The sequence below is a fragment of the Aspergillus pseudodeflectus genome (genome assembly GCF_044049435.1).
Source record: "Aspergillus pseudodeflectus strain CBS 756.74 chromosome Unknown BJX68scaffold_7, whole genome shotgun sequence".
Classification (NCBI taxonomy): Eukaryota; Fungi; Ascomycota; class Eurotiomycetes; order Eurotiales; family Aspergillaceae; genus Aspergillus; species Aspergillus pseudodeflectus.
In genome coordinates, this window is record NW_027263783.1 from 676,597 (window position 1) to 702,385 (window position 25,789).

Here is a 25,789-nt window from a genome sequence, read left to right on the forward strand (position 1 = left end):
TGATCCCACCAGGTACTGTCGACCAGCTCCTCAAACTCACTCGTTGGATTGGGCGAGACGACCATGTAGCAGGTGTACACAGACACTCTAGCAAAAGCGGCTCTCTACTGCGAATTTGAAAGTAGAGAGGAGTGCTAGGAACTCTACTCTTGAAGCTTTGAAATCAAGAGGTGTTGGGTCCTTGTGTCGAAAGTCAGGTTGTCGTACCCTCGGACGAGGCTCGCAAGGCTTGCAACTGGGTCCCCTCCCACGCTCAGAAATCGTAAGCTATTGGCCAGTATTGTTGTCCAGCTGGCGCCGCCCAGAGTCACCAAAATATAATTTGAAAACGCATCCTCCGAGTTGCATATTTATTGGTGTAGACTAAGATGGTGATTGATTGCGGCGAGGAGTGCCCCGCGTACTGAACCAGGACTGGTGGTAGCCCAAAGAGCGGTCTTTTCCCGTATTAGGTTATATATAATACATAAGAGCGCGATCCGCATAGCGTTCGCGTCGGTGATAAAGTTGAGCCTGAGTGACCAAGAGCTGGTTCGGTATAATAGCAGTGATGCCTGCTAATGCAACCACCTGAGAGGCATGCGGAACTTTCACTCTGCTTACCCATCCCGGTTTTGAAGCTGATAGTACTGTCGATATAGCACGGCAATCACTGTGTTCGTTGTTCAGTAGACTGCTTCTTCGACTCAACCACTTTATCCCTCTCAAGCTCCTCGATCTTATCATCGATAAGCGCAATCTCCGCCTCAATGCTTAGCAGTTTCTCGCTCAAGATGTGCCGATACTCGTCGTCAGACAGCGACTTGAGCGGAACCCATTTAGACTCCGCTATGCGGTCAAGGAATGGCTTAGACGGCGTGTTCGCTTGTTTCAGCTGCCATTGATCGATGGTGTTGTATGAGGCCTGCCCAATACATCCAAGAAGCGAGAAGATAACGAGTCCCGGGACAAGCCGACCGCCTGTAATATCGTCAGTAACGTAAAAGAATATGACCCATTATCAAAAAAATTGCTGGAGAAGAATTACCCATTAGTCTGGTAACAACGCCTCCAGCAACACCACCAGAAACAGTACTGGCATAGGTACGTTGCCTGGGAGTGGCTTTATCCTCATAGTATTTCTCGAGAATATTGCTTCTCAACCCTAAATTAGAGCGTGAATAAGATATTCTGTCAGATTCAGGGGGCGGAACAAAACTGACACCAAAAGGAGGTTCCACAAGCAAACCAGTGGATACCGCAGGAAATGGAATGAATGACAGGATGGGGTGATCGGATCACTCCTGAGATCCCGCCGTAGACGAGCCCGGCTGAGCCTGTTGGATGGGTCAGAAAGCAGTTTTTTAAGACCGATGAGATCAAATGCTATTGAGGTGGTTTCTGCAAAGGCGAAAAGCTCGCCGGATGCTGATGCGAAAATTGTTGAGGGCAACCTACCACTCAGCGCTCCCACTTTCAAGGAGGCCCCCAGTACATTGTATTCGGCTTTCGGATATGAGCTGCCACTCATCTTGCCAACGATCCGCGTCTGCCCATGAGTGAAGATGATTTGTTGGTTGCAAGAGGGAATCGTCCATTCAATCTGCTGGCTGGGCGGAATTGCACGTGATCAATGTTATGCGCATTACATAGCTGTATATTGTATTTTATGCAGAGGAGGGATAACATATCCATCACAGTCGCGTCGCATCCATCATCCAATTCTATCATCCGTGGATCAGGATTCAAGCTACGTGTCACAGAAGAGAATCGACCGTTAGCCGTATAGCGACTTGTGGCTCATACCTCATTTTTCTGCCTCATAATTATGGAAAAAGATACGAGTCGTTAGATGCCTGGCCGCATTTCTCCATAGGTCTTCTTACGACCGCTCACCACGCTCTATCTTCAAGCCAGTGCTTGCTAATCATAACTATTTTACAGAACTCGGGGAGGTGAATTGGACAAAGTTCTTCCTCATTTTCTCAGGTCACCCGCCATCAACCGCCCTTTTTCCCCACGAGACTCTCCAGAATGTGAAGTTACAGACACCTTGCTCATAGTGACCGCTGTGCTGAGGAACCCCACTCTGACTTTCGTCCAAAGGCCAGTGACTGGTCTTAAGAGTCGCTTTCTCCCAGCCCTCTGATCCGGTGGCCTGCGATAAGAAGACTTTCCCAGAGCGCCAGGCGCTTCGCGTTGACCCTATACGCCACCGATTGTTGCTATAGAATGCGTATCAGATCTCATTTCCATCGTTATCCTGAGTATAACGGTCCGACTTCCAGATGGACGAACGTCTTACACACCCTACGCCCTATTGCGGTGGTTTGCAGATACGACCCACCGGCAGGGTGGACTTTCGCGACAGCACCACGATAACCTATGCTGTCGGGTTGCAGCCCCCTTCAACAATTTTACTTGCTCATCACTGGCCGCTTGACAATTACTGAACAGCATCATCGCTTCCCGCAACTCATAAGCCATCCGTCCTTGGAGGCAGGTGCAGGTGCAGGGACAGGTATAAAAGGCCTCATCACATACCTCGAAGTCCGGATATCACTCCATTTATCTTTCTCTACATTGCCCAACAGCACTCAAAACTTGATTTCAAATTGGCTCATCATAATATATCATTAACAAAATAGTCGCAACTCGAGAGTACCTACGAGTTATAGACTCTAGCAACAACCCTGAAATCACTGCGTCCTGACCTCTGCATCCTCCTCAACCCGCTCAACATGAGGATGCCCATCGAAGGACAGCACGGAGACTTCGGGCACAGTCACGCTATCACCCGGAAACAAGAGTCAGCCCCAGATAAAGGTAGATGGAAGAAGTGTCAGACGCTGGGTAATATGGCCACGTACGCGAATCCCTTGATCAAGCTATACTCGTGAGTGATGGTGCCTCCGTTTTTGACCGCTTGGTCTTTGACGCTGCATTGGGACGAACATATTAGTATGGGTGAATCGATGAATGGATTGCGGGGTAGCGGGGTCGGGGTGAAGGCGTACGCTTGGATCTCCTCGTCCGATGCGGAGGATTTGCATTTGACCTGTTCCAAATGCTGTTAGCGGAGGGCTCCTTGGATGGTATACCGAGGGTAGGAGGAGCAGGCGCTCACGATGTAGCTCGGCATTTTGGCTGTGGTGTTTTACTCAGGTGGCGGGTATGGGAATGGAAAAGGAAGATTGGTACTGTGAAGAGGATGAAGAAATCAGAGAACCTGGTGCAGGAACCGGACTAAATATTTCGTGGAGTTGGCTGATGAGGTGGCTTGAGCTGGAGCCTGGAAGACACATTTCAGCTGAGTTGCCCCTCTCTTGGGGTTTCGTGATTACGCTACGTCATAAGCTGCGCGATCTCCTCCGTGCGGAGATGCGCCGAGGCTGTTGATCTTGGATCTTGAAGAGCAAGATGTGATGGAATTATGGCACTGGATTGATGCAGTGATCCATGATCCTGACCGGTAGCTGATATACCTTGGAGTTGTGTAACGTCCGTTGCTACCCTAATAGTCATTACAGTCGAGAATAAAGGCAGGCCTCAGTCAAACAAGACTACAAAGGCCCTTCATTTCTCCCATCTGTCTCTTCGAAATTACTAACTATATACAGTAAAGTACAACCAAGTGTACTTGATCAGTCCAAGAACTACCTCAGCTTTTCCACCATATCAACGATCTGCCGGTCTCGTCCACAGCTCATCAGCAGCCACCTCACCACCTACCAACCCGTCCATCGACCACTAGAGAGAGCCTACATAAACATTGTAATTATAATAATCACAATGATCCACCACATCCATCCCACCCTCTCCCCAAATAAACGTATACCCATTCCTACTAACCTCAAAATACTGAACACCGACCCCCATAGGAACCCGACTGGTAACAATCCCCGCACCAACCTCCACCGAAACCGCCTCCCGATCCCCGCTCCAAACAGTCAGCGTCGCCGGCTCCGTCAGCAGTGTAGTCACAAAGATACTGTCCGAGAGCATCTGGTATCCGTTCGGCTTACCGAGTGGGTCCTTGGTGCATGTCACCTCCTTGGGGGTTGGTCTATACCAGTAGACGAGCTGCTCGTAGTCGACGACCGGTTGGTGGGAGCCGGCTTTGTAGGCGGCGATGTAGGGCTTTGAGATTATGCGCCAGGCGTCGTGCGGGAAGTCCTTTGTCCATTGGGCGGAGCCGTCGTCGGAGTGGGCGGAGGAGTAGGGGCCGATATAGTGCGATTCGCCGTAGTCTAGATATTGTTTTGTTAGTGGGCAGTCCTTTTCATTCTTGTTTTGTTATGGTTCGAGGCGCACCGTTCCAGGAGATGATCTCAATCAGCTCCGGCTGCATTTCGAGCATCTGCTGCCAGCGAATGGTAATCTGTTCCTCGCAGATGAAGACCCAGTTCTTGGTGTTGAAGTGTGTCGAGAACCAAGGAGAAACAGCTGCACCTGTCAGCATCCATCATTCATCAATGATATAATGTAGGGAGACCCACGAGCCATATACGCCTTATTGCCCAAGCTCTTGAGATATCTATCATCCCAAACCGTCGTCATCGGCCCAGGAATGATACTATTCCCTCCATCAGTCGGCCAAGCATACCACGAGAACGCGCCGTCAATGCCCGTGTTCGCGGTCCCCGACCACGCCGGATCCTGAATCATGGGGACGGCAAAGAGCGGATGCTGCACGGCGCTCTTGACAGGAGTCCAGTTGAAGCTATCGCCGACAAACGTGCTCACCAGCGCTGCTCCATTATACTGGAACTGACCCGGGTGGTTGGCGTACTTTTGCATGATGGAGGTGATTCGCGGGGAGTCGCCGTTGGACCAATAGGCAAAGTCAAAGGAGATGAAGACCTTGAAGTTGACGGCCTCGGCGGCCTCGTAGGCGAGGGCGAGTTGCGGGTCGGTATACTTGTCGATGCTGGCGCAGTTGAGGGCAAAGGCGTCGATGCCGATTTCCTTGGCGAGTTCCATGTCCTCTTTCCAGTCGTCGAGAGTGTAGTGCTCGACTATACCGACCTGGTTCCGTTAGTATTGATGAGATAGAGGGGTGAGATGAGTAGCGTACCATAAAGTGCGCGGTGACATATTTGTTCGTGTCCTGGCGAGTGACGAGCTCGGTGCTTGCTCCGGGGAGAGCAAGAGCAGGAAGTGCATAGGCCAAAGTAGCCAGCACTGCACAGCAGCGGACAAAGATGTTCAGCATCATGCGGCTCAGCTGTTGCAGTTATCCCAGCTTGAAAGGCAAGTTTGAGTCTGGATATCCATCTTATCGAGCGACTTCAAGCACTCTATATAGCGTTTTCGTCAACACCACTTTCAGGAAGGATCAAGATCTCTCACTCCATATCTACTGTATGTCTACCATTTCGGCGAAAATGTCGCGAAAACTGATGATCGCCTGACGGCATCAAAGCCCTAACAAACCGTGACAGGGGTAGGGTTGCATTCCTCCCCGCAGTTATACTCCTAATCTTCCCTAGTGTGTCTTGACGACGCCCCTGCTAATTTCTTTCAGCCAACGGTGGCAGCCACAGCACTGTGCCAATCCTGCAACAAGCTTCTTTCATCCTTCCATGCGTCTTGAAGGAGGCAGCGAAACGTCTACCCCAGATTAATTCGAGCGAGGAACGGCACGCCATCGAGCCAACCGAGTTGACCTTGAAGAATGGCGCCCTACCTACTGCTTCAATATGGTTTTCCCGGCTTATGGCTTACAGTGTCTTGTCTTATAGTCTCCATACACCTCTTCACGGCATACCAGTCCGACCCCAGACTACTCCCCACAAAACCGAGGAATGCCCGGTTCTTCACGAGGCTAACCGACGAGCGATATACCGATATCGTGCGGCTGAGGATTGCCTGTATCACGATGTTCGCTCCTGTGCATACACTTGATGTCTCGATTCACGTTTCGTGCTTATATCCCGCGCTTAGACCCAGACAAAGCAGAAGGAATGCAATATCAACACTCCATATGGTGCACCGGTGAGCCACGCCGAATCGAACCGTCATAGTCCAAGACCAGAAAACGCGAAAATTGTCGCGACTGATATGTTCGGTTTGGGATGTAGGGCTAGGTACAGCATTGTCTCAATTCGGCAAGCACACCCCTAGCACGCCTGGGCAGGCGTCCATCGCACCTTCCTTAGCTGCGGGGAAGTTGTCGCCACGGAAAACGAAGAAGCGGCCCAGGGCCACCTATTCGTGCCTTCCGCATCCGATCAGTGCGCGGGTTGCTCCTTCCTGTGTGGTTTCCCAGATATCTCCGGGGCAACCAGCATTGCCATACTTACCCGTAGAGCCTCGTGAATGTTCTCCTGGTACTAGTAGTTGTACTTAGAGCCTCACAGAAGTAGAGTGCCTTTGAGTTGAATTCCAGACCGACGCCGCAATGGTAGGGTAACCTCGCGCCTGACCAACGAGAATTCAAGCGAGAGCTACGATATGACTATCTGTCTGCCTATCTGCATCATATGGCGTTGCTTTTGCTTGCCTTTTCGCTAAACGCCTCATTTGACCTAACATAGATCGAGATCGAGATCGGGATTGAGATCGCCATATATTTGAGTAGGCTTCACCCCAAGATCCCGCCCAGAGCAGCCCCCTCACCACTATATATCTATCTTTTCCGATACAGAAACCGACACCCCATATCCCGGATAGGAAGAACCAAGGAGAAAAATGCAAGCCTGCGACATCTGCCGCAAACGCAAGGTGAAATGCGACCGACACAACCCGTGCTCGCGTTGCCGCCGCCTCCGCCAGCCGTGCACATACACGGATGTCCTGCGCAAGAAAGGGCCCAAGTTTGTGCACAGCTATCCGAGTATTTATACGCCTGTGCTTCCGGACCTGCAAGCGCAATTTCAGATGCAGAGCGGGAAGCAGACGGACCTCGCTCCAGAATTTACTAGCAGGAGTGTCCCGGGATCGGAAACAGCGACGGGGACGGGGACTGCGAGCGGGACCGGGTCGTCGTCGGAGGTGGGAGGGAATTTGGGACTGGGCATGGACTTGGATCTTGACCTCGAGTTGGACCTCGGTTTGGAACTTGGCGGTCCGGGGGATTTGTCACCTGTTCAACGGCCTCCGGCTAGTCTGGGACTAAGAGGAAAGGCGAGCTCAATAATGAGTGACCTGACTATCTACGTGGCGAGGCTGTATCCGCTTCTCCCTGTTGTTGACATCCGGGACTTGCGGCTGCAGGCTCATGCTCATATCTCAGGTGCCGGGCACAATCCGATCAGAGCTGCTTTTCTTTCCTCGCTTCAGGCAGCGGTACATACTTTTGACCCCTCGGACTCCGAACAGAGCCAACAATACGAACGTGAGCAGGTGTGTGAGAGGTATCTGCAAGATGCATCGAAAGCCCGAGAGCAGTGCAACGTACCTGGGATTCAGACTCAGTTTGAATCACACTCCGACCTCGAGTATGAGACCAGACACAAGCTGCTAAGCTCACTCTTCCTCTTCTTGGCATACTGGAACCTCCGCCGAGAGAAGCACGCATGGTGGTATCTGCGGGAATGCATTGCCCTGGTTCTTTCCAGCCGAATGCACAGAGAGGGCGAATACAGTCTGCTTGAGCCGCGGGAAGCCGAGTATAGACGCAGGCTATTTTGGGGGTTATTCGTTGTGGAGAGGTAACCTACCCTTCCCATCCCGGTGAGCGCAGCCTAACTTAGGCAGGACGTTCTGTTTGCTCCACGACAAGCCGATGACGCTTCGCCCTTGGATAGAGCTGCTGACCCTCCCGAGCGTGCTTGACGAAGAGGGAGTCATGGCCGGCTTCGTGCGTCTTGTGACTCTATTCCGGGGTGTCGACGTCGACATCTCCGGGTGTTGGACAACGGCTGGATTCGTGATACCCGTTACTCTCAGCCTCGCCACTCTGTTGGGGCACGACTATGACGGCACCAGGGATTTTCTGCCAATCCAGACACTGGACCTCGCAATTACAAGGGACTGGCTGCGGGCGAAGACGTGGAAATTAGGGATACCGCAGGGGCGATCTGCCGAGTTTGTGGCGTCGGGAAATAATCCTGTATGGCGGCTTGATGAGCCATTAATCATTGGGCAAAGTCTCCTCGAGACTCTTCAGGGGCCGCAGGATGCCTTGGAAGAGTTGTGGAGTAGCATAGTGGTACGTGCTGGTCAGGAGACGCATGATCTGAGGCTGACGAGAATAGGATCACAAGCTGTGCGACATCTGCGAGTGTCTGTACGACATCCTGCCAGTCATGCAGACGCGGGGACGATCTGCAGAGGTTGAACTCGATCAGCTCCTCCGGGGGCTTCTAGAAAGTTTGTCGAGGTTTCGAGGGCGTAGTGCTTATTTGTTGACGGAGGCCTGCACATAAATCACACGCGATGTAACTTTAGATGCTTACGAAAAAGCCAAATCACCAGCGAGCGGTCAATCATTTCCCCGCAAGTCTGTTAAAGCAGCCCTAAATCTTATTTCCCCGCCCTCTCTCCGGGGATAATCCTAGCTGAAGAGAAACAAGGTAGGCGGCAACCGCGATGGCTTCTAACGTAGTCAACCCTCGTAAAGTCCAGCGAGAATTTCAGCGAAACTGCCAGATAGAGTATAGCACGGCTCATGCTGTCCCACGTAGCTTCTTGTCCCCTCTTGGCCTGTCACCCTGGTCTAGACCCATGATTTTCGGCTTCTCTTTAACAAGACCGGGTCTCCTAGGCTTCCGGCCCTGGGCTATAGAGAGCCCGCAGATGAATGGACATACTGAACGAATTCCGAACCCACCTAGACGGAATCACGGATACGCACTTTCACCCATCGGTGTTCCTGCAGGCACATACCCAGGATAACCATTGAACGACCTCGAAAATGGGCGCCGACATGGACTCGGATCGAGATCGTAGTCGAGAACGCAATCTCGGACCTGATCTCGATCTCGAACAGGCCCGCCGTGCAACAAAGCAAGAGCATGCCCTATCCTTAACCGACGCACTGCGAACATACCGAAAATCCGTAGCCTGGTCGATGTTATTCTCCCTGGCAATAATAATGGAAGGATACGACACAACGCTCCTACCATCATTCTTCGCCTTCCCGGCCTTCGTGCGCAAATACGGCTCCCCGATATACACCACCACAGCAGCTGGCAGCGGAGCCGTTGAACTCACCCGCCACGAACTCACCGCAGCCTGGCAATCGGGTCTCAGCAATGGCGCGTACGTTGGGGAAATCTTCGGCCTGATTATCACGGGCCTTCTCTCCGAGCGCCTGGGCTACCGACGCACAATGGCTGGTGCAACGCTCTCCCTTGCGGGGTTCATCTTCGTGCTGTTCTTCGCCGAGAACCTCCCTACGCTCCTTGTTGGGGAGATCCTCTGTGGCATCCCCTGGGGTGTTTTTCAGACTGTGACGACGGCGTATGCGGCGGAGGTGTGTCCCGTTGCTCTGCGCGGGTGTCTCACGACGTATGTGAATTTGTGTTGGGTCATTGGACAGTTTATTGCGACGGGTGTGCTCCGAGGTTTCTTGCATCGGGAAGACGAGTGGAGTTACCGAATTCCATTTGCGCTGCAGTGGGTGTGGTTGCCATTCATCTTGGTCTCAGTGTTGCTTGGGCCCGAGTCGCCGTGGTGGTTGGTGAGGAAGGGAAGAGTGGCTGAGGCGAGGGAAGTTCTCACCCGTCTACACCACACCTCCTCAAAAACCCCGGCCGCCGCGAAGAAGGCCGAAACCGAGCTCGACAACACTCTCGCCCTCATGGTTTACACCTCGGAGATGGAGAAACGGCTCTCGGTCACCCAATCATCCTACACCTTTCTCGACTGCTTCCGCTCGACGGATTTGCGCCGCACGGAAATCACCTGCATAACATGGGCAATTCAAGCCCTCTGTGGATCCTCGTTCATGGGCTACAGCACGTACTTCTACCAGCAAGCGGGGCTAGACGTCTCTCAGTCGTTCAACATGTCCCTAGGACAATACGGGTTCGGGGTCGTGGGCACCGTCTTCTCGTGGGTGCTCATGACCCGGTTCGGGCGCCGCTCGCTGTACGTTTCTGGTCTTGCTGCACTGGTAACAATCCTCTTTGCTGTGGGCTTTACGTCTTTTTCAGATACCACAGCCGCGAGTTGGGCGATTGGTAGTCTCTTGCTTGTGTTTACGTTCACGTATGACTGCACGATTGGTCCGGTGTGCTACTCGATTGTGGCTGAGATTCCGTCGACGCAGATGCGCGCAAAGACGATTGTCCTGGGGCGGAATGTGTATAACATGTTTATGATTATGAATGGGGTGATCGTGCCGCGGATGCTGAATCCGACGGCGTGGGATTGGAAGGGGCGGACTGGCTTCTTTTGGGCGGGGATAACAGTTGCGTTGTTTCAATGGACGTACTTCAAGTTGCCAGAGACCAGGAACAGGACATTTGCAGAGATGGATATGCTATTCGAGCGAAAGGTCAGTGCGAGGCACTTCAGGGATACGCAGGTGAGTATTGGTGATGAGCAAGCTAGGGCTACGGACTAGTCTATACTATTCTCTTTCTACTCTGTTTCCTCCTATACAATATGTTTCTTGTACATTCTCCCATGTGTCCTATAGGGACCTATCCCAGTTATGAGATCTATGTGAGATCAACACTTCCGGGGCCTGTAAGAGGCAGATCAACGGCAATTGAACGTTGACCATCCTCCTCACCTAAAACAGTTACCGACTCAATCTTAAGATTTGTTTCGAGTGTAAACACCCCGTCAAAGCTCAGCCGGCTATTCTCATAGGTGAAAGTCACCTCCAATGTTGCGAGCTGTTCCAACGACTCGCCATCGTCCACGTATAATTCTCCCGATGCCCGATCATCCAGGTCCGGGGCGATTACCAATTGGAAGGGCCGTCTCCTGAGATCAGCGGTCGTAACTGCGCTACTCGCGCGCACGGGGATGATGCTCCCACCCCTCACATGCAGCGGGATATCCGTGTACGAAATGTCGGCTAGAGTAATCACCTCCCCTCGGCCACGGACAGGACGTCCAGTGTACCAATCGTAGAACATATCGTCAGGAAAATATGCATCGACCGAAGTACTATCTTCCTGGGTAACAGGACTAACGAGCAGCGCGTTGCCGTAGAAGAATTGGAGGTCGATGCCGTACGTCTGAGGATCATCGGGGTACGCAAAGAACAGCGGCATGAGCCAGGGCTCGCCAGTTTGCGTTTGCCGGTAGAAAAGGGTATAGACATAATCAAGGAGTTTGTATCGAAGGGCAATTGCCTTTCTCGCGGCTTTGGCAACTGATTCCCAGCGGTAGAATTCCTGGCTGATCATACCATATTCATTATGATTGCGATAAAAGGGGTTGAAGGCACCTAGCATGGCCCAACGAGTGCAAAGCTGCTCCGTCGTGTTGGCCGAGAAGCCACAGACGTCGCTTCCAACAAAAGGCACCTGGAAAATTGAGGCAAAAGCGAGCATTTGCGCTATCGAGACGCGATATTTCTCCCAGGTGCTGGCGTTGTCTCCGAGCCAGTGAGCGACATGCGAGCCGGCACCAGCAAATGTGCTGCGTGTAATTACCAAGGGGCGTTTATTGGGACGCCGATGCAGCATGGCCTCTCGAGAAAGCGAGCTCATTACTAGGTAATGTTAGCAGCCAATCGAACAAAGGGTTGCCAACTTACGAGTTCCATATAGATTGTGGGTATCATATTCTGCGAGCCCATTAGAGTGGATCAAGTCCGTATTGATTGTGTGGTTACTGATAGACCCAGCTGCGTTGGCGATCTGATACGGTGGATTGATCAAGTCACGGCCCTGGAGGCCTAGTTTTTTGCCGGGCTCTTGGTCCCGGCGACGAGCCTTCTTAGCATTGCCGTGCCCGGGCTGAAACACTTCAGGGAATCCGGGCAAACTGCTGGGATTCGGCCGGGCCGCGGGCGGTTCGGGAGGGAAATTATGCTCCTGTGCCCATGCAACAGGGTCTGAACAAGGCCAGTCACAGAAGTTGGCCGCTTCGTTCATATCAATCCACAAGGCATCGATATCCACTCCGGTCTTAGGATTGAAGAAGACGGCGAACTCGTTAATCCAGTAGTCGGGAGTATTTGGGTGAAACCAGTCCGGAAAGACGGTTGCGCCGGGCCAGACAACAGCTATTATCTTAGCCCCAATCCAAGAGTTTCTGGGAGAAAAATACCTTGATATAACTCGCCATCCTCCCTGCGCAAGAACACATCCTTCTCGACTCCGCGCTGGAATGCCGGGTCATTGGTACTTGCAACCGCTGGATCAACCATGACGATGTAGTGCATATTGCGTTGATGAAGGTAATCCACTAGAGCACGGACACTCTGCAGAGGAAAGCGCTCTTGGTCAAGTGTAAACACTTTTCTGTGATCCATATAGTCGATGTCCGTCCACATAGTCTCAAGAGGAATGTTCGCTTGGCTATAGTTGTTCACGACGGATGCGACTTCGAATATGTCTTGATATCCGTAACGGCATTGGTGGAACTAGAAGATCAACATCTAGTCTCCAGTGTTTAGTCTAGAAACTCACCCCAAAGCCCCAGTACGGTACCATGGCTGGCAAGCCAGCAACCTCTGCATACTGTACGCTCACATCTTTTGGACTAGGTCCAGCCAGGAAGTAGAAGTCTAAAACGCCGCCAAGAAGATTGTATTCGAGATATTGGACACCATCATGATCTTGGTCAATCTGCACATCCATTCCATTGGAATTCAGAAGGAACACGCCATGGGTGCCTGTCTGGCGGTGGTCGATATACACAGGGTGAGCACCATATAGGTTTGTCCCAGTCGGAATAGTATAAGCATCGCGGTTCCAGAGCGTCCGAGTATACTTGGTCGTGTTGAGCCGAAGAGAGTCGCTATGCTCTCCAATGCCGTACAGATTGGGATTTTGAGGAAGCGAGGTACGAAGGTTCACGTATTGTGATTGAAAGACGAGATTGCTCCCAGAAGAATTGAATAGGGTTTCTCCAGTGCTGAATCTAGAGATCGCAAAGGAGAACGGACTCTCTTCGTAAGTGAATGTGAGTTCTGAGGTACCTTCGGTGTTGCTCGGTCGACCGCCCACGGAGGGTCTTGGAAAAACCGACTCGGGAACCTGATAGACATTTTCGTCGGCATCGTAGATGATAACATGGAGGCGTGTGTCTGAAATCCCGGAGACATGTCAGATCCATAGCTTAATGCACTAGAGTGACCAAGAATGATCGCTCACCGGTCTCGTAGTCGACCTTCAGCTTCAAGTTCACAATATCAGTCCCGTACGCGTCGCATGGCGAGCCAGCCAGAGTCAAGTCAGCAATCAATCCGTTAGACTGCTTTTGCACATTGGTAGCCGTGTATCCTGGACAATTGGCCAGCGGCTGCTGGACTGAGCTTATGTCGGCCAGAGCCAGAAGAGGCCATAGAAGTAGAGCCGTAGGAACCACCATTCTCAGAATGAGAAAGCGCTGTGATTTTCAACACAAAACACGTCAAGCACCTCCGCTTTATATAGCTTGCGCGTCGAACGGTTTACCGCATTTTCGTTGCCCCATTGGTACTCCAACACGGCTTTGGCGTCTCACTCGTCCGATGCGTGAGTGTTCCCCGAGCTGCAGAATCTGTGATGTGTCGAAGCATCTCCCCTTGCGTGGTGCCCAGCATTGAGTTCAATTGACCCTCTTTGAGGTATTTCCAGTGCTCCGATGGAATACCGTCACGGATCAACAAGGGAGTTGGACGTGTCGCATGGCCAGGAGTGCAAAAGGGAGCGAAGATCAATTCAGCGAGATTTTCGGCGAGGGTAACCGCGTCCTGCAAACCGCGTCCTGCTTACACACTCGACAGACGCCAAGCAAAGTCACTGGGTACACAGATTGATTTATTTGAGATCGACTATACGAAAAACATGCTGAATGAGACTAACATCACATTGAAGTGGATTGATTCTATCCAGAAGCACCAGGCCTCACACTTGCCCTGGAAACCCAGTGTTACCTAGCCATATTTCGAATTGAGCTGGTAAACACCCCGCTGGGTGAGATATGTGATCCGAGAGCGAGAAAACCAGCGGAGAGTCCGTAGATATCATGCCCTCCGTCTCCTGCACAATTATTCCCGCTCCCTGGCGAAAATGGTACAGAGCCAAACTCTGGGAAGAACTCGGAGAAATCGGCCGCTTCGACTAGTTGCGTCGCATGGTCTCGAGGCATTGTGTCAGGCCAGTGACATCCGGTTTGACAGCCCGAGAAGTTGTCTGCGTCGTCGCATCCGAGCCTTTCATCAACCGCCGATGGCCCATCGGACTCTGACGACCTTGGGGTACCCTCATCGCTTTCATGTTCCAGCAGAGCTCTCCTCGGAGAGGGAGTGAGGTTCATCTGGGCCATACGCATGTGCAACTTGTCCAGTCTCTCGGACTTTCCTCCAGCGACAATGCCAAGTAAGTTATACAAATCTACCACAGCATGCTGTGGGCCCCAATCAGTGCCATCGTATGCTTTTGCGAGTGAAGGTACAAAGGTCAAAACATCTATTAACGAATTTGTCAACTGAAACAGTTTGATTTCCTGCGATTTATCAGCACCAACCATATCTCCGGGTGAGACGACGTACCATTCCATAACCGTGTGGTCGAATCGAATCAGGTGACGCATTGCATATCAGGGAGAGAAAGTTCCGCGCAACGAAAAACGGGTAGCTTGGGGAAAAGAACGGGTTTGATGTCTCCGGCGTCAACATAAAATGCGATGCTGAGTACTGCCAGAGCAGCGAGCTCAGCCAGGCCAAAGTGGCCCAAATATCAACTCGCTGGACCTCGTCAATGATGGGGTTCTTCGTGGCTCCGGTTTGAAGAGCTTCTTGGATGTCTGTTATTCTGGCTCTGGAATAAGTCGAATGCGGCGTTGACAGGTAAGGTGACTGGATCAGAGGTCCATCAATCCGCGTGAATAGTTGGACCAAATTGCAGAATCCTGTCAACAAAGCCGGGTCCGCGTCTCCATCATCGATTGGAACTGGTAGGTCGTCTATCGTCTGTAGAGTGATTGGGAGAGTATGTTGCATACAAAAGGTACTGCAACGATTAGTACACCGAAGTATCTTGAGGATGTATGGCTCTCACCGTTCTGTGACTAGAAGAATCCAGTAAACGCGGAGTCTGAGCTGGCGGGTCTCCGGTTGCGAATCCTTGTGCAGCTGTCCGTTCCCAAGGCCGAGAAGGTGCGCATGTGTAATGGCATCACGCAGCGCAAATGTAGCAAGAGGAATTTGATCTACATTGGCATAATACATATGCAGGAACAAGGACGTGAGCAAAGAATCCAGATCAGCGGTGCTCTGGTAGTCAAAATCGGCACGAAGTCGGATGCACTCGCGTACAAAGTCACTTGAAGAAACGAGAAATGGTTCTTGCGGTTGGTTATGGCCCGGAAGACGCAACTGGGCGAGAGTTGCCGCACACAATGCCGCGGCCAGGGCGTAGGACTCGGTGCTCTCGGAGTCACTGAGCCTGGCCTTCAAGGTATTGATTGAGACAATCGGCCATACTGTGTAGAGTTGGCTCCTGAAAATGTCGATGTACGTATAGTAAGTCGACAGCGAGATCCTCCGTCGGCCCGGCTGTGGGCTATTGCTCGGTTGAGGAGATGCTGGACTGTCGCCGGAAGCCGACAGAGAGCTGCCTCGCATTCTGAAGCTCTTCTCAATCCCCAAGTCCTTCTGCATGGCTTGGACCCTTGCGTTCGTTGACCTGCGTGGGCCTTTTGGCCCGCGTCGCTTTCGGACCTTTAGATAGGTGCACGGCTGCTCCCGACGCACACAGGTGCTACAGGGGTTCTTGCCATCGCATTTGACTCTTCGAAAGGAACACGCATCGCAGGGAAGAGTGAGTGGCATGGCGAGATGGAGATGATAGTACTTTTGCTAGCAAGAGTGGGAAGTGATCGGGTCCTGTTCATGGTCTCATTGATGTTAACCACACCCCACGGAAGAGGGACCCTGCAGCACTAATACTACTGGCATGACTAGACCGAAGCAACGAGGGTGGTCTAGTCTCAGGCCCGTATCTCCACGCCCCCTCCAGGGTATCCACAAACCGCCCACAGCAAGTATAGCCCGCGCTGCTGATCGTCTGGGGCAACGTTCTCGACGCCCATCGGGACTTACAATATCCGACGGCCAAGAAAGCGGGGTATGCAGACGAGGCGAATAATAGCAGAAAAAATCTCCGGTCATTTGTGCCCTGGAAACGTCGCCCAAACTCTGTTCGTTTTGAGATCGTGTAACCGAAGACCGGGCGATGTCTTCGAAAAGGAGCGCCAACGCCGAGCTTCGGCTGGTCATGCCCAAAATGCGATGCACGTTGATCACCCGGCTCATACGGGGCCATTGATGTGATGAAGTTCTTCAAGGATATGCCTCTCTGTTAGTACAGGGCCGCTATGCCACAGGATTAACTGCCAGGCGACCACATCAGCATGGTGCCTAAGCCTGGTCGGAAATAGCATTGGGACGACCGCCCATGCATCTAGAAATCCTCTAGAAAAACAAGGAAAGAGATCTGGTTGCCAGTTTCCAGTCATATGTCTTCGAAGCGTGTAACTGAGGTCTTTAGGCGTCGGCAGTGGGGATAGTAGAAGTTTCAAGTTGGGACCTGGTAAGCACTTGTCACGAAATGGACTGGAATCCCTTGGATGTCCCTAGTCACTGCTAAGACTTGGGTGCTCCATCTTGGCACAGAATGCAGAATTTCCTCCAGACTGATATCCTAAAGAGGATATTGCATGTCAGACTCTTCGTCCGCTTGACTCTGTAGTCATTTCCTTCCGTCACTGTGCCAACCTTCATGGCTTGACAGGCCGTTTCATTCTCGCCTTTTGCGAGATGGTGACAAGGCTACTCAAGCCATTTAATTTCGCTAACCAAACCTAATTTTTAGCGGCATGTCAAAACCGGTGATGAACGCTCCATGGTTGCAGTCGGCATCCTCTCGAGACTCGGGGTCGGAACTTTAGAGCCTTTAACTCCGTCCGATTCACTGCAACATCTGTTGCTACATACCTGTTTCTCTCGGGTTATATGGGCTCCACATTCCCCGGTGCGGCGTTACTAGCCCCTTGAACATGGAATACTCAGAGTCTCAGACTTGCTTTTTTGATCGATTCATTTTCCTTCTAAAGCTCAGCCAAACCAGGATACCGCGACGAGAAGGCTACCTCTTCGCCGTATCCTTGACCTCTCCCCACTGCCTCACAGCCCTCGCAATGTAAGCCGCCGCGTCAGTTCCCAATTCTTCAAACCCCCTGATAACACCCTCCCTGTCGCCCTTCGACTTCTCCTGGCTCATCTTGAACTTGCCCTCAATGCGATCAACCTCGACCTCGATCCCTACAATGCCTTTCTTCAAGATATTCATATAGTTCGCCGGAACATCATCAATATTCCATGGAGCGTCCCTTCCCTTCTCCCCCGTGGACCCCATAATCCTCCTCTCGGATTGGTCCGAAAGCGCATAGAGCTGGCGCATAAGAAACTCATCCGTCTCTTGGCTCTTCGAGTCACAAAAGACCCTCGCCCGCCCGTACACCTGCACGGCAGAATAGTTCCACGTCCCCGCTACCTTGGCCGACGCAGGGGCCGTCTCCGCATAAAATTTCGGTGGCACGTAGTGGTGGTAGGGCCCATTGAAGAGGATGAGCACATCGTGCTCTAGCGTCGATCCCGATGGCAAATTCGAGCAGGTGAGCGACTCGATCATCGCCTTGGCTTGTGGATTTGCCCGCGCAATGTGGCCGCGTAGCTTGACCTTGAGTGGCGATTCGGTGGCCGAAGGGCGATCTAACACCCACGGGATGTGACTGCTGTGCAGGTGCGCGTGGTTTGTCGATGGGATGCCCGTCGTGAAAATCCCTAGCGGGTTTTCTTCGATGAAGTCCAGCAAAGCGGCTGGAGAGGGATCGCTGTATACAGATTGGATAAGCATTTTTTTTATGTCCTGGGTGGTTTGAATTATAATAGTGCTGATGTGGTTAGTATACAAATAAGTGGTTGTGTGCTTTTATATGGAGTCAACTGTAGGCTGGAACTGATAACCTGGGGAAGTCCATAGGCTATCCATATGGAATGGGTTGCCGATTGGTCCGCGGATGCGGCTTGATTGGTTAGATTCAAGAGTTTGTGATGTACATGCACTCATTCAGGTAGTAGGCGTAGGCTTTCAGAGAGCCTAGGTCTGATCTCATGCTCTTCCTGCACGAGGAAGCGCAGCGGTATTGCTTGTGATGCCGGGTCAACCGGCAAGGGTATTGCTCGGGAAAGAGAAAACTGACATCAGATGAAGCCTAAAGCTAATTGGTTTGAAATCCACGCGTAGCAGAGAATCCGACGGACTAAGCAGCCATCTTAATTGCTATACCGCATGGTCTGGACCTATACTCCTGGTGCAGTGGTGAGTGGAGTTGGTTCCTGAAAACCAGGGCAGCTAGCAGTCACGTGAGTGATTAGTAAGGACAAGGGGTCATCCAATCAGAGCGACTTTGACTGCGCACTCCACACAAAGAATTGTAGAGAGCGCAAAACTCAACATTAACAAGGGAAGCTTTGATGGGAGTGCTCAAACAGATGTTGATGTGTTTATGGGGGCTGTAGTAGAGCTGAAGTCGGTAGTTACTGAAAGTTGAATTACCAAGCGGTTCAGCCGGTCGGTTGGAACCGAGAGATTCAAGCGACACAGTCAAAACCAGATACAACGGCCAAAGAGATCAAATTAGCGATAAGAGCACGGCAGAATAGATGATAGAGTTAGAGCGAATGGTAAATGTCCCGCGGGGATGTTTGAGACGCCTGGAGACTGGAGAGAACTGAGCGATAGCCCTGGGGTTGAGTCTGGGTCGAGACACGGATGGAGGAGCGCACCAACACTTTTAGAGGCTGACTTTTCTAGCGTCATCACTAAAATTTATCCTCAGCATTAACCGTCCGACTTTCCCCTCTGCTCTTCACCGCGGAGCTTTCTGCACCATCTTCCTTTTCAGTCCACTCTCAACCTTCCTTCGTCGGAAGTCTCTTCGCTTATTCTACTACTCTATTTTTCGTGAGGCGCGCGCAAGTACACCCTTGGCGCGTTTCCCAATTTCGAACAAACCGCAATCATGGGTTCGTCTCGACCCCTCCCACTGCCCACCCTATATCGGCGGCGTTTCGCCATGACATTCAGTTGGGACTCCGGATACTGACAGATGACTTCGTGTAGCGCCCGGAAAGCAAAAGGCCCAGAAGATGTCCCTCGGGAACTTCTTGGCCGACGAGAGTAGGCTCCGAAACTTCCCCGCGCACAGGAACATGGCTAATCGCTGCAGACTTTGGCTCTTGGGCTGACGAGATGGAGGACATGCCTTTGCCTGGTAAGTGTTGGCGCCGCTCTCTTGTGTCAATATCGACGTGTGCTAACATTACTGCCTTGTAGCTGGTAAGCGAACCACCTCCCTTCGCACGCACACATCCTCCGATTCATATATGCCTCGACCTAACACCTCACAGCTCCTTCCTCGTCTGGCTTCGGATCCGACCGTCGCCCACCTCCCGCTTCGTCTGCTGGATTCGGTGGAAGTGGTGGCTTCAACGGTACGATTTTTCTTGCATGTTCCGTGCTGGCATTGAGAGGACATATATATTGACTATTTGGTGAAAAGACCGCGGCTATGCGCTGAGGGAGCCACTCCCCCTGCCCACCCAGCCCCCGTATACAGCCCATATCGGAAACCTCTCTTTTGATGCGACTGCCGATGATGTCTCGGAGCTCTTCGCCGAGTGCAGTGTCACGAACGTCCGTATTGTGGAGGACAAGTTGACAAAGAGCCCTAAGGGTTTTGGTTACGTTGAATTTGAGACTGTTGACGGTCTGAAGAAGGCTCTTGATCTTTCTGGAGCGACCCTTCAAGGACGTGCTATCCGTATCAGCATCGCCGAACCTCGTAAGTCTTGAAAGCATACACTTGAGCATGGGTGCTAATAACCGCTGCAGCCAAGGAACGTGACGTGAAAGAGCTTGACTGGACTCGCAGGGGCCCTCTGCCATCTGCTCCGGAGCGCGAGCGCCGGGTTCCTGACCGCTCCTCCTTCGGGCGCAACCTCGACAATGTGTCCGATGCCGGTAGCGAGCCGCGACGTCGCAGCAACTTCGAGAGCGACGGCAAAGTGCGCGACTTCTCCAACTGGGAGCGCAAGGGTCCTCTCTCTCCCCCGCCTGCAAGAGAAGGTGGTCGTCCTCGCACCAACGAAGGCCCTGGTTTCCGAAGAAGCTCTCCCGCCTGGGGCGAGGGACGCTCGCAAGATGGCTCTCGCCCTCCTCGCCGCGAATTTCAAGAACGCGCTCCTACCGCCGCTGAGCTTGACAACCAGTGGAGAGCCCGGATGAAGCCCGACCCTTCGCCAAAGGAAACCAGCAACCCGCCCTCGCCCGCGGCCGCTCCGGCAGTTCCTGTTTCTCCCACCGCTGCGGCACCTGCACCCGCCACACGGCCGAGGTTGAACCTGCAAAAGCGTACCGTGACAGAGACATCCAGCCCCACTCCCACCTCTGAGTCCAAGTCGAGCATCTTCGGTGGTGCTAAGCCCATTGATACCGCAACCAGGGAGAAGGAGGTCGAGCAGCGCCGCCAACTCGCCCTGCGTCAGAAGAGAGAAGCCGATGAAAAGGCCAAGGCCGAGAAGGCCGAGAAGCAACGGGTCGCCAAGGACGCGGTCAAGTCTGAGAAGCCTGGTTCTACTCTGGACCCCAACGGCAGGGATACAGCTGAAACTCCCCAAGGCGGTACCAACTTTGAGATCCTCCGGCGGGCCGGTGGCGATGAGAGTGGTATGAGTGCCGATCAGGATCAGGAACAGCAGGCTGAGGCTGCCGCTGCTGGGACCACCGAGGCCCCGAAGGCGGACAAGGCCAACGGTAACTGGAGGCAACCCGCACCCACCGAGGGTGCCGCGGACGACGAGGGCTGGAGCACCGTCGGCTCAGGTCAGCGCCGCAACCGCCGTGGTGGCCGTAACTAAGCATAGATTCATGGATACCCCCCTCGACATTCACCGTCACTCGACCGAAGCATCGCGCTACCTGCAGAGAGACTCTGTTTCCGGGATGCAGTGCGCATCAAGCCTTCGACGCCGTTGAAAGCATGGACGTGGTTGCTTGTCGCCCATCTTCGTACTCGATCTTTGCACCGCTGGGATGTCTTTTGGTTAGAATGATGGCCATCTGTCTCTCATTTTGCCTCTATCATACCGCTCGCCCTTTCCATCCATATCCTACCTCTTCAGATGTTTCTTTGGTTCCAGCATCTCTTCGTTGCGCAGGCTAGATCTACGATGTTTACGTCTAGCTATTTGTACCGTTGTTACGCATGTCAAAAAGTTTGTCATCTCTCTTGTCCTGTTGTTTTCCAGTCCAGTGCTCTGCTTTTCCCCGGCGGACTGCTTGTTTATGCGCCGACCCATGTTGCCGATGTGGAGGGAAAACTATGTGTTCCCCTGGAATGAATGGTTTCATAATTGCTAGAGACAATGGCTCCCTAGCCTTCCCCTCTCATATTCTATCTTGTTTGGGTCCTGGTGGGCGTGTGGAGTCTCCTTTTTTTGTTCTTCTATCAGAGATGTCCCTTCACGAGGCTGCCATGCGAATAAGGTCACGACTCAACGCGATGTGTAGAGAGAACGAAAATAGCACGATACGTTAATTTGACATTTCTTCACTCTTATTCCTGCGCTTATATCTTCTCTAGCCGAAGCGGTTATCATTTTCCCAGCCTAGATTGCTGCCACTAGTAATCCTACAAGATCCTGCCAAGATTGGAGACCGCGGATCAGAATCGTCTGATATCAGCAAGGTTATCTAGTGTTTCCGTTCTTCGAGAAAGGTTCGTGACTCCTGTAGCTTCCTGCAGGCCCCCGGTCTGCCTAAAGAGCGATGGATATGGAACGACGAAACAGGTGAGCCTCTGTTCCCTTCACAGATTGGTTCCCGTAAGGTAATAAGTTTCAGCGTCGTTATTACTTCCTGTTTTCTAAGATCCTTCTAGATACATCTTGCCAGCGTATGACCGAGCAGAACTTTGCTTGAACCTTCGCCTGAACCTTCGCTGGACCTTTGCTTGAACCTCTGTTAAATCTCTCTCCCCAGGGGCGGTGCCCCCTAATCGCTGTTCCCTTCCTCACCACTAACTGTCTCTGCTCACTTTCCACCTACTTTTCACCAGCCATGGATTTCCTTCGATCCACCTTAAACGCGTTCCATCCGTCATCTTCTGATCTTTCACCCTCGAGATTCTGGTCGGGTGGATCGGACCCTCTTGCGCGACTGGCGCAGGGACTGGAACAGCGTCCATTCACCACCGAGGACAGCTTACGAAAATGCTTGGAACAACGTCGGCAAGCACTTTATGACGGCCAAACTCGGGATCAATACCTCGTCTTCAAGCCTGTCCCCCCGGCGGTAGCCTCCGAACTGAGTGATGATGCGTCGCCAACCAGCAAGTATTGTCGGTTCTCCTTCAATGCAGAAACGGGAATTTTGATTGCGAGAATTTGCCCAAGTAATGCTGATGAAAGAGCGAAAAGAACCTTTGATATGTTGATCTTCCGTGAACTACACGCTATGCACGTAGACGAGGAAGTGACGCCTCTCGGTTCAACAACCGTGACGGTTGGAGACTGGACGAAAGAAGCCGACTGCTGCTGGGCCCCGGATTCGACACCTACCAGGTTGACTTTTGTGGTGGAAGTAGGATTGTTTGAGTCTGAACAACAACTTGCTTTTGATGCAGATAGTTGGCTTGAGACGCTCTCCTCATCTGTGAAACTTGTGGTCACGATCAGCATCAACCGCGAAAGCCCAGAGATCATCTTGAACCGATGGGAACTCATTCCTCGCCGCAGTGACGCCTGGATGGGCTCGCCTCCCTTTTCGGTCTGCCGTACTGCGTTCGTCAAGATTACTCAAAAAAATGATGTGACATCTGTAACTGGGGAGTCGTGCGTTGATGGCACGACCACAACCATCACCCAGCTGGACCTACCTTTCGAAAAGATTGTTGACCATGGAGAGAGATCTGTCTATGTCCGAGCACAGGCTTAAATATTTCGCGAAATGCATATGGATTGAGCAGAACCTGATAACATAGGGATTTGACAAGATCAACAGCAATGAACAATGGACACCCGTGGTGCAGTGACCTGGGATGAGAGTGAGTTGAAAAAGCAAGCAGTGAAAAATCAAACGCGGTCAGCTTATGCGAGGAGTATTGGGGCTCGCTGGTCGCTCGTGTGGCAGTGGAGGTAGCAGAATAGAAAATCCCATTTAATATGGAATGTTTTGACCTCGAAAATGGTTCGTGTACCTCTCCATCAGTTGACGTTCCAAACAATTTGCGGGCACAGTAATATAGAAGGTGGAGATGATGCTTTCATCAAAAGCTCATCTTCACTTACCCAACCTCCTTCAACTGCAGCATCCTCCCGCCACCATCCATATAAATTTTGGAATAGTTCGAATGCATGTCACTACTTCTTGATCTTTGCAAGGTCGATAGACCATGCACTCGCCTGGAGATCGGTGCCACTTGCAGAAAGCCAAGTCGGAGTCCGCGGATCGGATCGTGTGCCAGCCCCTCCACACCGAGACTAGGAAGCAGCCAGGCTCAGCTGGGCAGCTCTCCAAATACCCCTCGCATACGATGTCCAGCTTCTCGCTGCCTGCAGTTCTATCTCAATCCCGGCCCGGCTTCCTGCGATAGCGAATGCCCTTCATTCTAGTGCTGTCAATTTTGTCAAATCTGTCAAGGAAATATGGCGGGGTTGTCGCAGAATGAAGCTTGTCGATCCTGTCAGCATCAGGAGGACTCTGGAGCAAGACCTCCGCCGTGGAAGGTCGAGTTTCGCTCCTCAAAGGGTTTCGTCACCTGGGTTGTGGCGATTGCTGTCTTTACGGTGTGTATCCTGGGATTGCCGTGCTTCAACAGCTAACCAGTGATTGCAGGATGTGTTTATATATGGCATGGTCTGGTGAACTCCTCCGTCTTCTATAAGAGATAGTATCTGACGATGCCAGATCATCCCTATTCTGCCTGAAGTGCTCAAAACTCGGATAGTCGTCCCAGCAGATGAACGTACGCCGCTCCATACGACACGAATCATCCAAGGCTACACCACTAATGTCATCTCCAGTACAAAAATGGATGTCGATCCTCCTCGCAGCCTACGGTGGCGCCCTCTTCGTTGGCTCGCGTGAGTCCGCAAACATCTTTCGCCCACGAACAGTATCCAGCACTAAACATCAACAGCTGTGTTCGGTTACTACGCTGATAGAAGCTCCTCCCGCCGAACGCCCTTTCTGATCGGTCTCCTAGCACTAGGCGGGTCAACGGTGATGTTCTGGTTTGCGCAGTCAGCAACCGCTCTGGTCATTGCGCGCACGCTCCAGGGGCTGTCCGCGGCTGTTGTCTGGACTGTCAGCATGGCGCTGATCGTGGATACAGTGGGTAAGGATCAGGTTGGGGCGGCAATGGGTATTGTCTCCATGGCTATGACGGTTGGTACTGTTTCGGGGCCCTTTATTGGAGGACTTGTGTAAGTATATTCTCCTCCATGTCATGCTACGTTTAATAAGAGAGATAGCTAACGGAGTTTTTGGGGGACAGCTTGTCGAAAGCAGGATACCATGCTGTGTTTAGCATAGCTATTGCACTTATTCTCCTGGATATTGCTCTTCGTTTGGTGATGATTGAGAGGAAGAATGCTTTGGAATGGCTACAGGATCAGCCTGCATCTGTTGAAGAAACTGAGAGGCTTCTAGAACCGGTCGCGCCGGGCGACTCTTTGCATAAATATGCTGCAATACCACGAGAGGCGGAGCAAAGTGCCTCAGAGGGTGGAAAGGTCGCAGATGATGGCCTTGCGGAGTCTTCCCCCAGTGAGACTAAGGCGAAGAAGAGATCTGTGCCAGGTATAGTGCGCTTATTGTGCTCCGGTGCGCTACTCGTCGTCCTCGCAGCCGCTGTTCTACAGGCCGTCGCGTACTCCTCTTTTGACACGGTACCCAACTACCCTCTACCATATATGCCAATAGAGATAGCTCTAACAAACCAGGTCCTCCCCCTCTACGTGATGTCCACGTTCAAAATGGGACCCATGGGCATCGGCCTCTGCTTCATCCCTCTCTTCACCCCGTCCTTCTTCTCCACCCTAATCGGCTCCGCTGTCGACCACTACGGCAGCCGCAGAATCACGCTCCTCGCCTTCCTCATCGACGTCCCCTACTTCCTCCTCCTCCAGCTCGTCGCGGAAAACACAACCCACGACAAAATACTCCTGTACATACTCCTCTTCTTTGCAGGGCTCGCCGCCGCCCTGAAGACCGTTGCCCTCATGGTTGAGGTCAACCACGTCGTCGGGGAGAAGGAGAAGGAATGCCCTGGGATTTTCGGTGAGCAGGGGGGGACGGCGCAGGCGTATGGGCTGTATAATGTGGCTTGGTCGGGGGGGCAGGTGCTGGGACCGCTGGTGGCGGGGTGGTTGGTTGAATGGAAGGGTTGGGCGACTATGGTTAGTGTGTTTGGGATTGTCAGTGGTGGGATGGCGGTTGTTTTGGCTGTTACGTCAAAGGATGTGGTGAGGCTGGTTGGCCGGGGGTAGGCTGGGGATGCAAGGGCGAGTTCACTGGGCTAGGTCACCGAGAAGGGTGCAGGTGGCCTTGCCGGGGTTTATACAGATTTTCGGGTGAGGTTATACATGAGAACATGACTATATATTTTCGGTTTAGACAGAAGA

The 25,789-nt window shown here is 52.3% G+C and overlaps 11 protein-coding genes across 11 annotated transcripts; 5 read left to right on the forward strand and 6 right to left on the reverse strand.

Moving 5' to 3' along the window:
- Nucleotides 1-357: 357 nt before the first annotated feature.
- Nucleotides 358-1,663, reverse strand: BJX68DRAFT_194138 (uncharacterized protein). Its single transcript, XM_071037447.1, has 4 exons — nt 1,438-1,663; nt 1,203-1,316; nt 1,028-1,144; nt 358-960 (listed from the first exon to the last, which is right to left on the reverse strand). The coding sequence occupies exons 1-4, from the start codon at nt 1,508-1,510 to the stop codon at nt 650-652; spliced, it is 615 nt and encodes a 204-aa protein (XP_070902818.1). The 5' UTR covers nt 1,511-1,663; the 3' UTR covers nt 358-649.
- Nucleotides 1,664-2,573: 910 nt separating this feature from the next.
- On the reverse strand, nt 2,574-3,291 carry BJX68DRAFT_229811 (uncharacterized protein). The gene is made up of 4 exons (XM_071039106.1): nt 3,107-3,291; nt 2,997-3,037; nt 2,850-2,918; nt 2,574-2,769 (listed from the first exon to the last, which is right to left on the reverse strand). The coding sequence occupies exons 1-4, from the start codon at nt 3,119-3,121 to the stop codon at nt 2,679-2,681; spliced, it is 216 nt and encodes a 71-aa protein (XP_070902819.1). The 5' UTR covers nt 3,122-3,291; the 3' UTR covers nt 2,574-2,678.
- Nucleotides 3,292-3,729: 438 nt separating this feature from the next.
- On the reverse strand, nt 3,730-5,194 carry BJX68DRAFT_253258 (glycoside hydrolase family 71 protein; the record flags this gene model as incomplete). The annotated part of the gene is made up of 4 exons (XM_071042693.1): nt 3,730-4,229; nt 4,294-4,425; nt 4,479-5,007; nt 5,057-5,194. 4 exons carry the CDS (start codon nt 5,192-5,194, stop codon nt 3,730-3,732), a joined length of 1,299 nt encoding a protein of 432 aa, XP_070902820.1.
- Nucleotides 5,195-6,672: 1,478 nt separating this feature from the next.
- BJX68DRAFT_263483 (Zn(II)2Cys6 transcription factor) lies at nt 6,673-8,351 on the forward strand (the record flags this gene model as incomplete). Its single annotated transcript, XM_071044700.1, has 3 exons — nt 6,673-7,634; nt 7,681-8,134; nt 8,181-8,351. The coding sequence occupies 3 exons, from the start codon at nt 6,673-6,675 to the stop codon at nt 8,349-8,351; spliced, it is 1,587 nt and encodes a 528-aa protein (XP_070902821.1).
- A 488-nt stretch (nt 8,352-8,839) lies between these two features.
- BJX68DRAFT_263484 (general substrate transporter) lies at nt 8,840-10,495 on the forward strand (the record flags this gene model as incomplete). Its single annotated transcript, XM_071044701.1, has 1 exon — nt 8,840-10,495. One exon carries the CDS (start codon nt 8,840-8,842, stop codon nt 10,493-10,495), a length of 1,656 nt encoding a protein of 551 aa, XP_070902822.1.
- BJX68DRAFT_279261 (glycosyl hydrolases family 31-domain-containing protein) lies at nt 10,437-13,504 on the reverse strand. The gene is made up of 5 exons (XM_071048697.1): nt 13,209-13,504; nt 12,522-13,141; nt 12,160-12,475; nt 11,645-12,115; nt 10,437-11,599 (listed from the first exon to the last, which is right to left on the reverse strand). The coding sequence occupies exons 1-5, from the start codon at nt 13,423-13,425 to the stop codon at nt 10,593-10,595; spliced, it is 2,631 nt and encodes an 876-aa protein (XP_070902823.1). The 5' UTR covers nt 13,426-13,504; the 3' UTR covers nt 10,437-10,592.
- Nucleotides 13,505-13,845: 341 nt separating this feature from the next.
- BJX68DRAFT_194163 (uncharacterized protein) lies at nt 13,846-15,934 on the reverse strand. The gene is made up of 3 exons (XM_071037448.1): nt 15,099-15,934; nt 14,591-15,050; nt 13,846-14,544 (listed from the first exon to the last, which is right to left on the reverse strand). Exons 1-3 carry the CDS (start codon nt 15,869-15,871, stop codon nt 13,969-13,971), a joined length of 1,809 nt encoding a protein of 602 aa, XP_070902824.1. The 5' UTR covers nt 15,872-15,934; the 3' UTR covers nt 13,846-13,968.
- A 1,049-nt stretch (nt 15,935-16,983) lies between these two features.
- Nucleotides 16,984-18,459, reverse strand: BJX68DRAFT_229820 (FMN-binding negative transcriptional regulator). Its single transcript, XM_071039107.1, has one exon. The coding sequence runs from the start codon at nt 17,955-17,957 to the stop codon at nt 17,187-17,189; it is 771 nt and encodes a 256-aa protein (XP_070902825.1). The 5' UTR covers nt 17,958-18,459; the 3' UTR covers nt 16,984-17,186.
- Nucleotides 18,460-19,252: 793 nt separating this feature from the next.
- Nucleotides 19,253-21,022, forward strand: BJX68DRAFT_263488 (translation initiation factor 4B; the record flags this gene model as incomplete). Its single annotated transcript, XM_071044702.1, has 5 exons — nt 19,253-19,283; nt 19,333-19,377; nt 19,514-19,597; nt 19,666-19,947; nt 19,998-21,022. 5 exons carry the CDS (start codon nt 19,253-19,255, stop codon nt 21,020-21,022), a joined length of 1,467 nt encoding a protein of 488 aa, XP_070902826.1.
- A 915-nt stretch (nt 21,023-21,937) lies between these two features.
- Nucleotides 21,938-23,224, forward strand: BJX68DRAFT_194194 (uncharacterized protein). Its single transcript, XM_071037449.1, has 2 exons — nt 21,938-21,993; nt 22,045-23,224. Exon 2 carries the CDS (start codon nt 22,224-22,226, stop codon nt 23,097-23,099), a length of 876 nt encoding a protein of 291 aa, XP_070902827.1. The 5' UTR covers nt 21,938-21,993; nt 22,045-22,223; the 3' UTR covers nt 23,100-23,224.
- BJX68DRAFT_279263 (MFS transporter) lies at nt 23,225-25,654 on the forward strand (the record flags this gene model as incomplete). Its single annotated transcript, XM_071048698.1, has 7 exons — nt 23,225-23,950; nt 24,000-24,020; nt 24,072-24,129; nt 24,188-24,247; nt 24,304-24,589; nt 24,661-25,054; nt 25,109-25,654. Exons 1-7 carry the CDS (start codon nt 23,810-23,812, stop codon nt 25,652-25,654), a joined length of 1,506 nt encoding a protein of 501 aa, XP_070902828.1. The 5' UTR covers nt 23,225-23,809.
- Nucleotides 25,655-25,789: the final 135 nt, after the last annotated feature.